General features: G+C 33.7%; 1 protein-coding gene across 1 annotated transcript in view; it reads right to left on the bottom strand.

Annotated features, from left to right (window-relative positions):
* Positions 1-14564, bottom strand: part of LYST (lysosomal trafficking regulator) — a 162820-nt gene that overhangs the window by 54153 nt on the left and 94103 nt on the right. Inside the window, exons 30-37 of the mRNA XM_061182169.1 lie at positions 13365-13571; positions 7230-7406; positions 6577-6653; positions 6246-6434; positions 4246-4391; positions 4058-4154; positions 3057-3118; positions 1544-1599 (exon numbers count right to left, since the gene is read on the bottom strand). Coding sequence (XP_061038152.1) covers positions 1544-1599; positions 3057-3118; positions 4058-4154; positions 4246-4391; positions 6246-6434; positions 6577-6653; positions 7230-7406; positions 13365-13571 — 1011 coding nt within the window. The remainder of the gene's footprint in view (positions 1-1543; positions 1600-3056; positions 3119-4057; positions 4155-4245; positions 4392-6245; positions 6435-6576; positions 6654-7229; positions 7407-13364; positions 13572-14564) is intronic.

Below are 14564 nucleotides of genomic sequence, written 5' to 3'. Positions count from 1 at the left end.
CCTTCTGTTCCATCTGGCAGCCACTGATCTTTTTATTGTCTCCACTGTTTTCCTTTTTCCAGAATGTCATATGGTTGGAATCATACAGTACGTAGACTTTTCAGACAGATTTCTTTTACTAAGCAAATATTCTTTTAAATGTATAGTTGAGCTTGCAAGAAAGTAAGGGAAATGAAATCTCCAGGAGTCAAAAATAAAGAGAAATTTGAAAAACAGCTGTAAGGAGGAAGTGACACTTTGGCCTGCTCTATGTGTGCTTTACTATTGTACCGGGTCCCAACTCATTTCTAGAAGTAGAGACAGGAAATATATTACAAAGTAAATAAAATATTTTAATGAAAACATAATATTCTCATTCTTAAAACCAAAATCCTCCCCGTTTAGCTTCGACATTCAACATGAATTCAAGTTAATAAGCGTTAATTAAGCATCTACAGGCAAGGTGCTCTGATAAGTGCTCTGCATAAAATAAATCTATGTATGATAAAAAGGGGGAACGAGATATTTGCACCCACTTTTAAAAGGCAAGATAGCAAATGTCATACAGGAAGTAAGAAAAAATGCTACAAAAGGACAGAGAAAAGAAGAAGCCTTCAATCTATTAAAAAGCAAGGGTCTTTTTAGAGTTTTACAGGTGGAATATGTAACCTTTTGGATCCAGAAAAAAAGCTGGTTCATGTATCAACTATTAAATTCTTTGGTTGCTGAAAAGATACATCTTGAAAAATAACTATATTTTTACTAGCTAGGATAAATACTGTAGTAATTGCTATATGAATCATGAAATAATGTCTACTCAATTTTCGGGGGCTATATTAAATTAATTATTTTTTAACATGATTTGCTTTACAACCGAATTTTATGTTTTCACTCATTAATTTCTTTGAATCAAATATGTATTCACCATTAAACCATACATAATCTTATTTACTTACATCCTTAGCAGTTTGTAGCTTTAGAAGTTCTGAAACAAAGAACCTTACTTCTCCTGTTACAGGGCTCTCAAAACAATATTTTAATGGCATGTAAATGAATTCAAATGGATAAAATGCTTTTCTGTACAAAAATGTGAATTGAGTGTTTTTTGTTATTTTCTGATTGATATCAGTATTTCCAGAAGGATAAAAATCATGACTACTAAGCTATGTGAATATCAGGATTACTTAAGTTATTCAATTAGACAATATTTTTCTTTCTTTTTGAAGGCAAATGTACATGATAGTAAACGGGGAGTGGCAGGGAGTTTGTTGCTACTGAGGACAGTAGTGAGAAATTGAGTGGACATACACAGAAATAACAGGAGCACTTTAGAATATGACTCATAATACTCACGGCTCTGCGAATCAGACCATGAGCCAGAGGGGATGGCATGGTCTTCTTTTTAAAATTATCTTTAAAAAAACATTGGAATTCAGACAAATTTACACAGAGTGCGACAATTAATGAACTCTAACAGTTCTACAAGCTCTCTGGTTGTATTAAATTTATACATTTTGGGAATTTGTCTAGATTCATACAAATGTAAACTTAAGCCTCTACTCACGGAACTTTCAACTGTGTCAGAAGCGTTATCTTCCACAAAATACATTCCACATTTACCTGCAGAAAATAATTGGTATGAGTTTAAAAATGTATACGCACTATTACCTTATATGGTTAAAGGCATGCCTCTGGAGTCAGTTGGACTGAATTTGAATCCCAAAACCCAGAACGAGTTCCTAATACTCAATAAATATTTTTGAAGAGCATCCATGAGATCTTAGGCAAGTTGCTTAACCTCTTTGTACTTTAGCCTCATTATAAAAAGAAGAGGGAGGACTCTATTTCACAGGGTTACTGTGGGAATTAAATTAGAATATATGTAAAATGTTTATTAACAGTGTCTGCCACTTCGTGTTAACAGGTTTAGGCTATTACTTATTACCAGTATTCTTCTTAGGTTACTAGCATATTACTTTGCTTTATTTTGTCATACATTAACTGAAGTCAAGTTATCAACTAAATTTTCTAGCAAAAGAGGAACCCTTAATTATTTTGCTGACTTAAACACTCAATAGGGCAGAAAAGGCCTTACAAGATACTTCCCCAATTTTTCCTGCTTGATAGGCTGTTGTTAATGCATGTCCCTACGTCATGTATCCAAACAGTAGAAACTTCCCTGGGGCTCTGCAGTGGGTGCTGGTCACCTTGAGCACTGGCACGGCTGGCTCGGAGAAAGGCACCATCTCCACCCTCATGACCATGGGGCTCAGCCCTGGCAAGCTCAAAACTCTGCCTGTCAGGCCTTCGGGGCTATAGCTTTAGCCAACTGTAGTGACTCTCAAATATGAGGGTGCATCAGAATCTCTGCAGGGTTCATAAAAATGCAGATCGCTGGGCCCCACTCACAGAGTTTCAGATTCAGCAGGTCTGGGCTGGGGCCTGAGAATGCGTATTTCTTAGAAGTTCCTATGTGATACTGATGCTCCTGATTTGGGGACCGCGCTTTGAGAACAACTGGCCCACAGCGTACAAGTTGGTTCTTTAAGGGAATAGAGACTAGAGTGATAAAACCTTATTCCTTCACGTCTTGAGGAAAAAATTTCTCACCAAATGTAACTATCCATGGATCGACAGTCTTGGCCTTTCTCTCAGAAGTACAATAGAGAATATAAATTATGAACAATCTCAAGGTGGATATATTTCATATGCATAGGGGTATCTGTTAAAACAGTAGGCTTATAAGTATACCAATAATTCTTTACTTTAAAAATAAAAATTGATATATAATAAAAGGAATGATTAAATATAAAAATGTATACTCATGAAGAAAGTCAATTTTATAAAAATTAAAATGCTGTTCATGTGCTTTTCAGAGAATAAGATTGTCATTTTTCACATTCATGAGTCATACACGTTATATACAATGTTAAGGCAAAATAACCTATAAGAAAGAGGTTATCTGTTATAGAAAGTTCATCTCATTTAATGGTAGTGTGTCAAAACAATGCTTCAAATTATCTAAGAATAAAATAGGCAGGGTGAATATGTGTAAATATCTGCAAAATGTGACTTACCTAACAACAATTCACCAGCTGTCTCTCTAGATGGTGCAACGCTGATACATCTTCGATTCACTCTGTCAAAACATATTTAAAATTACTATGATTAAATGTTTTGACCGATTTCAGAGAGTAAAAGCTTTATTTTATCATAGAAGATTTCAGCAAAGCAGACTAGAGTTTCAAAAGCATAAAACATCTTGTTAAAATCCACATGAAAATATCTCATTTTTTGACATTATAATAGAGGAGAAAATAGCGGAAACTTTTAGAAAAGGTGAATAATCCCAACACTCTTATGCAGAATACAGGGATTCCGTTATTTAAAAGAGACTTCAATATTTTATATTTTCCAGTAAATAAGCAAACATTGGTTCATGGCTCTGATACTTCAAACACAGAAAAGAAGCTTAGCATTCTAGGAAAAAGGGGGGCTTCAGAGTCAGAAAAGTTCCTCTATTCTTTAGTCAAGTCAATTATCTTTTTTGAGTCTCGCAGTTTTTTATCTATACAATGGGCATCATAACAACCTCGACCGCAACAATAATGATAAGACTATCAATAGTTACCATACTGACCCACTGAATAGTGCTATGACTTATCTTCCTCATGTAACAGATGAGGAAACTGAGACAGAGAGAGGCTAAGATCAGATAGCTAGTAAGAGGAGGAACTAGGATTTGAACCTTTAATCAATACACTAGATTGCCTCTTGCGATGCCACCAGCAGCGCTATCTATTTCACAGAGCTGTTAGAAAAATCAACTACAAAAATATATGTATGCAACCAAGGGCCAGAGCATGATGACTGAAGTCCAATGAATCCTCCCTAACAAAAATGTCTGTTCTTTTTGGATTCTGGCCATTCAGCTTTGTCTTCTCTTTGAGCCATGTTTGGGATCTTTCCCCAAACCACGGCATTATCTAAAATAAATATTACATAAGCGCAACAATAGACTATTAAAGTCTTTAACACCTTCAACAAAACAGAAAATGTCTTATGGATTCAAATTTACCTTATAGACTCACTTGCAGCTTTGTCCTTTACAGTAGAAGAGAAAGAAGAATGAGTTTTGTCTTCAAATAGGTAAGAGAGTGGTGGTTTGACCACATCTGCTGAGGAAAAAAAGGACATTATTATCTTTGTGTAATGCCCATAGCTAATCTGCTGTATTTACATGTTGAGTCAAGAAGCCACTATCACCTTCTGATTTTTGTCTATCCCTAAGGAGATACTTATTTGGAATAGTTAAGTAACATCTCTGTAAGCGCCTTCTCTCTCGATTTGGCCCTTCTGTTGGATCCAACTGCCATGAAGTTGGATAGTAGATGGGGTCATACCAGACTGCTCTGCAAGTGAAAAGAAAAGATTTTAAGTGGTAACCTGAAGTATTTGTAGTTTGAAAAAAAACATTATAGAAATTGAACAAATAAATCAAAATTTATCTATGCAATTGAAAAATCCCAACCAGTTATATAATTAGACTAGGCTATGCATACACATTGTACAAAAGGATAACATTAAAAAAAAAAGTATCCTCCTGCTCCGGAGTCCCAGTGTCCCTGCCTCGAGGCAAGCTCTGCTACCAATTTCTTGTATCTATTAAATTTTAAAAAAGATATAGCATGACTACTATGTATGCTTTAGCAATATATTAGACTTAGTATGGTTAACTACAGAAAAAAATCAATTTTCTTCATTTCCCATTTTGCCTATTATCTAATATAACAAACAAAATGAGTTCACTTTTGTAGTAATCACATTTCTTAAAATGTTTTAAAGTAAATTAATATTTTAAATGAAAGGAAATAGTAGAACCATATTAAATACATTTTTTGAAATAGATAAGAGGAAAAAAAAATTACCCTTAATCCCACTACCCCAAACATACCAAAATACTGGTAGTGATTACTTTCTTTCAGTTTTTAAAATTGCAGTTAAAATTATGTATACACATTTCTATATCCTGCCTTTTTTCACTGAACACAGTATAGTCTTTATTATTACCATTTTAAATGGCTAATGTTATATTGAGTGGATGCATAATAATGTATTTAACTCTATTACTATTATTATATATTTAAGTTGTTTCCAATTCATTCACTAACAAATAATGCAGAGATGAAAACCTTTATGCTTATTGCTTTTCCATATTTTGAATATTTTCCTTAGGACAGAATCACTAAAACAGGATAAGTGGAACTAGAAATAAAATGTTTGTAGGGTTCCTGACACATGTCAAAGTGTTCAATGCCACCAAACCTCTGACCAAGGGCTAAGATACATTTCTTCCTGCTGTGGAGATTAGCACCTAAAAAAAATTTTTTTTTGTAACATAAAAGGTAAAATATGGTAACTAAAGGTTTTAAATCAGCTTCTAGCAATAGTCAATATTTTCCCATCTGTTTATTAATTCTATTTGTCTTATGTGAAGAGTATATTCATGTCTTTTGCTTATTCAAACTTTTGGGATCTTGATATTTTATTTTCAAATCTTTATGCATTTTTAAAACCATAAACCTGTTAACCCTGTGAAATACTTGCTAAAAATAAACCTTGATGTTTTGTTGTGGTTATGCTTGTTAAATACACTGGAAAATGTGAAAGGTCAAAGCCATTCATTTCTTCTTTGTAGTTTCTTCAATTGTGTTTGATCTTAAGAAAGTTATCTGTCCATCACCATTGATAAATATCCTATTTTCTTCTACTTTGTAGACTTTTTGAGTTTCGTTCATTCATTCACCTGGAATTTGCTTTAGTGTATAATGATTAGCGTATAATGTTTAGTGCCTCGAAGTCATAATACTAATCATTTATCTTAATCAAATTCAGAGAATAATACTTTAATTTCCCTCTTTTCCTTATTTGTGACGCATCTTTTAAACTGTGTTATTAAAGTCTTAACTAGAAAAAGGTTTATTTCCCAACTATCCTGTTTCAGTGATTTCTCTATTCTTTTTCAAAGATCATATTTTAAAATGAAAGCCGATATATAGATTTTTCTCTCTGGAAGAGCTAATGCCTCTCCCTCTCATTATTTTTTCTCTCCCTAAAAATTAAAAAAAAATATTCTCATAGGATTATTCTTCAAGCTGAAATAAATCACAAATAAGTACACAAAAAATATTTAAACTAGTGAGATAATGTAATGAATCTTTACTCAGGAGTGAAAATAACACCAATATATGAAAATCCATGCTCACCTGTCATGCGTCAGTTGTTGAATAAGCTCCTGCCAATGTCTGCTGGCACTCAGATCCACTTTATACATTCCTCTGATGTGCTGGATCACCTTTTTTCTCTCAATTCCTTGGGAAAGAGACACTGCCTGGGTGATATCCGCAGCTATTTTAGATATATCCTTTGATTTTGAATCAAGACGCTGAAAGAGACTAAACAAACAAGATGCCCATCAGTTAAGCATATGTGGAACATTAAATGTATATCAAAACATGATACTTTAAAACTAACAGTATATGTGAAATCTAATGGGTTCCTAAAAAGACACAGCTTTTAGGACACATAAAATCCTACCTTTGCTGATTATTATTAACTGTTTTCTGCCAGTTGGCTTTATTCACATGTTCTTCAGTTTCATATTTCTTTTGTTCCTAAAAGATTTGGATAATAATATATTATATAAAACTTATTATTTATCATTTAACACTGGCACAGAGCCCAACAAACTAAATTTAAAACAAAGTTAACAAAGGAAAAAAATATTGTCCCCACGAGACCAAGATATTAAAATACATTAACCACTTAAATAATGCTATAACTCCCCTTTGTTTCCACACAATTTGGGTCACAGAAATTAGGGTGGAATAGTTAACTAGGGTTGCCAAACCCGATGGGTGTGCATAGTTGCTTGCTTCCTTATTTTGCCTTTTCATTAAAGAACCCAGAACTTAAGGTTGATGATTCAACTTGCTTGTCACTATTAAAATCTTTCCTTCCCTGAAAGCTAGTGATAATGGATAAGCATGACCACAGAGAATAAAATGCTCCTTAAAACAGGCCTATTTGTTCTCTCATAGTAAAAAAGCAATATAAGGTAAAAAAAAGAAAAAAAAATCAAATTCTTTATGAATGGTACTCTGTAATAAAAAAAACACTTTCAATCATTTTTTAGTTATATTCAATGGGCTATCCTAAGAAAATTGTTTCTTATGCTTTCACTGACTCACCTCTTTAATCACTTTAATAAGGTCTGATTTTGTCGATGCACTGGGGGGGATGCACTTATGACCACATAACTTTAAAGCATTCATAAGCAGCTCTGCTGTGTCTCGTTCTTCTTCAGTCAATTCATCTTCGTGATTATGTATCAACTCTGACAAATACAAAACTAACTTGGCTCCATGCTTTAAAAAAAAAGTAACAATTTTTTTTAATTAAAAATTTTTTTAAAGTCATAAAGAATTTTTATTTCTTACATTTAAATTATTTAACAGTAAATTAAATTACATTGCTAGATTTATTTGGTTGGATCTGGTTTAAATAAATCAGCTAAAAAAGACATTTTGGAAACAACTGAAGAAACTGTCAAACGATTATGTGTTGGGTATATGATGACATTAGGGTACATGCTAATTTTGTTAGGTATAATAATGTTGCTATGTTTACATAAAAAATGTCTTTTGAAAAATGTCATGATTACTATAATTTACTTTAAAATACTTCAGAAAAAAGAAATGATGTTAATATGATAAAAATTATTAACAATTGTTAGATCTATGTGATGGTCATATGGTATTCATACGGTATTCATACAGTATTCACTAGTCTCCATTTTTCTTAGTATGTTTGAAAATTTTCATTGTAAAAGGTAAAAAAAAAAAAGAAAGAGAGGAAAAGAAAGGAAGAAAAGAAGGAAAGGAAGGAAGGAAGGAAGGAGAGGGAGGGAGGAAGAAAAGAGGAAGGAAAGAAAAGAAGGAAAGAAGGAAAAAAGCAAGCATATAACCTTTTGGGGAAAGAATTTTGGAGAGGATTTGCTAAAGGAATACAGAAAATAAGCCTGGGATAAAGAAAAATAATTCTTAGTTCTTCTCATAGAACTGAACTGGAAGGAAAACTTTCCTTTAAACCTTAAGGTAAGAGGATTATGCATGATTATTCTTTCTCCTTTAATTTCTGCCTGGGAGAATAAACGTTGGAGAAAATTCCAGAACAAAAATGTATCTTTGGATCTGTTTGTAAGCATTCACTATTCCCTAGGGGGAACAAAAGGTGAAAAACTCTAAACCAATAACATGTCATCACTCAGTTCTGTGCATGTCCAGAGAAGGATTGGTTTAGGCCAATCTTCTATGAACAGACCCTATAAAGAAAATTAGAGTGTTACTTAAGGTAATGACAATGGTCCTTCCCAGTGTAAACCTAAACCAAACTTTGATTCATGATTTTTTAAGTGGCCCTTTCATGCCATAGATATTACACCTGATGGTTATGTGTACACTATGTATATTTAGACATTAATTTTGCCAACAAGTGAAACATACATAATTTTACTTTTTTAAAAATTTACATTGATACAAATATCACTGCAGTTGGCTTTATGATATTTTAAACTGTGAATAGTCAACAAATGGATTTGGAAACTATTACATTTTGGGTGATATTTAAATTAACACGCTGAATCACATCATGTCATTTCGCAAAAGCATAAGATGAACATATGCAATGATGAAAATAGCAAAGCTCATTTTAATGCAACATTTTAAATTAGTCAGGAGACAGCTGCTACCTGACCAAAAGAGAAAAATGAACAGATGCTCTGCAAGTAAAAGGCCTGAAGAGTTGGCAAATAAAGAGAAATGGTAAATGACTAGAATATTTTCATATGTGTATCTTAAAGGCAATGTTCTTGATAGAACTCTAAAAATATTTCAGTTTAGTATTCAGTGACATTTTAAAATCATCTTGAAAAACTAGCAGAAATGTTTTTATTCATTCTGAATATCCAAAGAAACACATGATTTTTCTAGACACTGAAGTTGTTTCTAATATCTCATTTTAACATCCTCTGATCAATCATTTATTGGCTGCAGTTCCTGGGACTAGAAAAGGTGTTATTGGAGACACACACACACAGAGTCTTGTTTTCAGCTCTCAGAAAACAGATTTAAGGAATCGAATCTATTAAACACAAATCCTAAGAAAATAATAAAACGTTAAAATGTGTAAAAATAAAATTTTCAATGAAGTTTCAAGAAGGAAGAGTTCTGAGTGGACTAAGAAAGGAAGGAAGGCTTTGAAGGTGGTACCACGTGATGTGGGTACGTGCCTAAATGGACAGAACGGGCATATAGACAGACAAAGGGGAGGAGAGACGGAGTTGTGTGCTGAGTGGGCACCATGAATAAAGCAGCTTGTCAGTAGGACTACAGGGATGTGAAGAGGTTATAAGAGAAAAGATGGGACTATCTTGAAAAAAGGAAGAGCCATAGACTAGAGAATTAACCAGACTCAAGTTGTAACAGTAGAAGAGAAGCTTGGGGCTTTAAAAACCACGCAGAATTAAAAAAAAAAAAAAAAAAAAAGGGGGCAGATTACAAACGGAACACAGCTTGTAGGCAGCTGTAAAAAGGCATGAGAAGAGCTCTCTATACTGCTGCGGAACGATCGCTAGGATACACTGTTACTTGAAGAAAGTAGAGTGAGAAGGATATGTATGGTTCACTATCTTTCTTTGTATTAAGAAGTGAGGGAGATAATATACACATGTGTGTGTGTCACAGATTTGCTTATATGTCCAAAAGAAATTAAAAAACCAAGTAAGGATGGTTACCTACAGGGAAAGGGAAAGAATGAGGGAAGGGTATAGAGATGAAAGCTAGAACCTCTTTGAATGTGCTATGTTTCACAATTTTGATTTTCGAACCAGGCAGACATTTTATGTAATTAAAAACAAAATTAAACAAATAAATACCCAGTGGAATCTCTAAAAACAGAAAGCAAATTGAAGGAAAAAAAAAAAGAACCTAACTAGTTACTTGATGCCAAGTTGGTGGCATAACCAAATAGAGAAAATTATTTTAAATGCTTTTATGATACACTATTTTCGTGGTACACCCATAATGGTATCCTAAGGACAGAAGAACCACCAAGAAATCTTAAACTGCATTCAGTAGGTTTGTTATAAGTGATAATGTTGTCATCTTATTTTGAAAATGTTTTATAGATAGATAGAGCAAATAAGTAATTATGGTAATGTCATCAGGAATTAAGCTTATCAACATTAATAAAAAGAAATATAAACATAAAATCCAAGAAAATCATGAATTCATGATTTATTTTTCTTCCTAAAAAAATACACAATTCTTAGCTTTGTTCACTAAAAAGGCTGAGAAGAAATGACAACCCAATAGAAATAAACGTACCTAGTCCCTAGCTTTATAGTCTCTAAATACTATTATCTCATTAAAAGGAAATAGGGGCTTCTTGGGGGAAGAGTTTGGTTCCAGGCCCAGGGAAGGAAATGTACAAGATGAGCCCGGGACATTCTTCTGCTCCAGAATGGAAGGAAGTTAATCATATTAACTTGTTAAAAATTAAAAAGGCCATGTTAAAAGGATAAAACAACTTGAATCTACAGAGGTGTTAATCTGAACATCAAACAGAAAAATAACTGCAAAGGTGTGAAACTACTTATTAAATTTATTAAAAAAATACCTGAGTTCATGACAAGACCTCAAAAATAAAAACAAATACAAAAATTAAAGGTTGCCAGGGCACCAACTTATTATTCTAAAAACAAACAGAGGAAAGAAGCAAGCATTTACCTTGCCTTTCCTATACACACTATATTTCAGGGTAGCCAAATAGCTGATAAGGGAATATTCTTCCCAATAGAAGAATCAGAGCTAATAGATGCTGGTGGAATGAGAAACGTAGAGAAATCACTATTTTGCAGGTCCTAATCAAAAAATGGATCCTGGCAGCTGTATCATCGATGGCTGCTAAAACTATTAGGTTAAAGACTGAGGATGAACTTCATAACGGATGAATCATGCTGCTACCATCTCAAAGAGCAGAGCGACCAGACATTCTCTGCCTCCTGCCATGATGTAACGGAAAATGCAAAGCACTCCTACTAAAGTATTCTTTTAAAAAACCAAGCACAAAGGCAAATATGAAATCAAGAACTGAAATCTAGTCAAGCCTCTAGATCTAGAGCCACAAGGATGCAATCAGCCAAATCCAGAATGTGGGAAATTCTACAGAACAAATGACCCAGTGTCACCAACAAATACATGACATTAAAAAAAAAAAAAGCGTTGGGGAGGATAATTGCCAGGATTAAAAAGATGTAGCACACATCAAACAAACACAGTATAAGGGCCTTGTTTGGGTCCAGAATCAAGAGAACTATTTAAAAAAAATATAAGAAAATTAGGAAAATTTAAACACTGGGTATTAGATGATAATAAGGAATTATTGTTACAATCACAGAGAGTGATAAGTTAAAACAAAGTCCTATCAGTCAGAGATACATACTGAAGTATTTACAGGTAAAACGATTTGACATCTGACATTTGTTTCAAAATACTACAAAGAAAAATTAAAGCTGCGTAATGTCACGTGGGGTTCTTTTTCTGATTTCTCCCAACTTTTAGGTATGCTTGAATGTTGCCATAATAAACTTTAAAAAAATTACCAGATACAGTTTTTTGGTCTTGAGGTGGAGAGGAGGTTATTCTAGTGATTCAAGCATAAGGGGTGAAAGTGTAAACTAGGATGGGTGGGCAGACTATAGAGAAGGGCAGGACTAGACAAATAACTGGCCTTGGTAATAAAATGGATTCAAGAGAGAAGAAAGTCAACCGTAGTTCCAATGTTTCAAGCCGAAAGCAGTAAGGAAACCACCAACAGAAATGGAGCAGTAGAGAAGGGAGGCTGGTGGGAGAGGAGTGGGAACATCAGGGCTGGATTCAGGGGGACGGCAGCTTTGCTAAGTATAAAGCAAGAAAGAACATCTCTTTGAATTCTCCATAGAAGGAAACTATGGGCTAGTTATGCTTCTGCCTTGGGAAAGGGAAGACAATGCCCTTAGTGCACCTGAGAGAGTCTTAATACTGGAAAGAGCACCTAAAAGTATCACTTCAAATCTATAACCTTTTGGTTCTTAGTATGATAAATATGAGTTTCCCAGGGATATAAAAGGGATACCTGTCCTTTCTTAAATATCATCTAATACTTTATTTATAGGGGTATAATTTGCATTCAATAAAGCATATAGACATTAAATGTTCATTTCTACGAGTTCTGACAACTGCATACGCCCATGTAACCACTACCCAAACTAAGATACAGCACATTTTTATCACCCCAGGCAGTTTCCTTATGCCCCTTTCCAATCAACTCCCCTTCTCACAGCCCCTCTCCTCACAGAGACAACTACTGCTTGAATTCTATGACCATATCTTAATTTTGCCTGTTCTTGGGCTTCAAATGAATAGAATCACAGAATGTCTACTCTTTTGTGCTTGGCTGTCTCTTTCACCGACACAATGATTTTGAGCTTCAACCATATTGGTGGGTGTATCAGTAGTCTGTTCCTTTTTATTGCTTCTATAGTAGTCTACTGTATAAATATATCACAACTTAGTTACACATTCTCCCAGTGACAGACACTTGGGTTATTTCTGGTTTCTGGCTATTAGTAAAAAGGCTGCCATGGATATTCTTCTACTAGTCTTTTTATGGACATATGTTGTAATTTCTCTTAGGTAAATACCTAAAAATGGATTTTAGGGTCACAGGTTAAGGGTATGTTTAATTTTATAAGAAACTGCTGAACAGCTGTCTAGAATGGTTGTACCATTTAAATTCTCCATCTATCACTAGTTAAGTGATAGAATTTATAGACTTTAAAATTCTTTAAGTATTTTGATTTTATCATTCCAGATGATCAACAAATATTTTTTATTTTAACTTACTGTAAATATTTTTGAAATATGTTATATGTACTGTTGTTCGAGCTATTCACTATAGATGTTTCATGGATAATATAAATGCTTAAAAAAGTCTCCAAACAGTTCTTAAAGAAAACACTTCAAGATTTAGTAACAAACTACAAAGGGTCTTATAAGAACTCAGATACAGAACTTCTTAAACCCTGGAAAAAAATGGGGAATAAACAGAGAGGTCAAATTGACTCTGGTAAAGAGCATCTGAAGAAAGACCTCAGAAAATATTTATTTGCTAAGAAAACTAATTTATGGTGTTTGGCATGAAAATACAGTTTAATTTCAGTTCTTGTTTTGTACAGTTTTATATTTGACCAATAGTTTTTACTTACGAAGTACTGGGGTACTTACTTGCAGGGATGGGCTAAGACAGTCTCGTAGTATTTCCTGGTGATTTGGTTCACGAACTATTTCAAAAATTTGCTTTCTCTCTTGTGAAGGGTGGGCTGGTGACAAAATATGCACGAGCAGTCTCCCAAGCTGCATTCGGAAGGTTTCCTTACAAGACCATAAGATTTTAGCCCACTGCTGTCTGGAACCACTGGCTTTACTTGAACCCTTAAATCAAAACAGGAATGAATTAGGATCAAACTTCTTAAGCAATAATATCCTAACCTCAACACAGTCCTAAAAATCACAGAACATGTTTTACTCTAGAATTTTTAAACAGTTGAAATTAGAAAGACATATACATCCATACAAATGGGGTTTAAAAGAGATGGATGTACACCAGTGTTTACAGCAGCATTGTTCAAAATAGCCAAAAGGTAGAAACAATCCAAATACCCATTGATGGATGAATGGATAAACAAAATGTGGTATATACACAGAATGGAATACTGTTCAGCCTTAAAAAGGAAGTTCTGATACATGCTTCAGTATGAATGAACTTAAAAACATTTTACTAAAATGAATCATGAAATAAGCCACATACAAAAAGGACAAATATTAAATATTGTATGATAACTTATATGAGGTATCTAGAAAGTCAAAGTCATAGAGACAAAGTAGAACAGCAGTTTATCGGGGCTGGGGGAGAGGCTAATGGGGAGTTACTATTTCATGGGTACAGAGTTTCAGTTTGGGACAATGGAGGAAGTTCTGGGGATGGATAGTGGTAATGGTTGCACAACAGTGTGAATGGACTTAAGGTCACTGATATGTACACTTAAATAGCAAAATTTATGTTATGTATATTTTACCACAATTTTAAAAAGGAGAGACAAAGAAGCTAAAGTCCTAAGCCACTTAAAAAAATTACCTAGGGCTTGGAAATCTTAAAAGGAAAAAAAAAAGAACCATCAAAGAACAGTGGTAGATAAGCCTACATTGATTTTGCAATATAAAAGAGAAAGGATTCATAATAAAGACTTGAATTAGTACTAAAACATTGAGTATAATTGTCACAAATTAAGAACTGCATGTAAATTGATCATCAATATCCCCTAACAAATAACCAAATAAGTTGTTTTGATTGTGGTCCCACTAAGGCTAACCCAATCCTGATCAAATATCCTGCATCTGGTTTAAAAACTGGAATCAGTACATTTT

This window comes from Eubalaena glacialis, chromosome 1, assembly GCF_028564815.1.
Source record: "Eubalaena glacialis isolate mEubGla1 chromosome 1, mEubGla1.1.hap2.+ XY, whole genome shotgun sequence".
Classification (NCBI taxonomy): domain Eukaryota; kingdom Metazoa; phylum Chordata; class Mammalia; order Artiodactyla; family Balaenidae; genus Eubalaena; species Eubalaena glacialis.
Note: the sequence above shows the minus strand (reverse complement) of the source record. Positions and strands in the feature narration are given on the sequence as shown.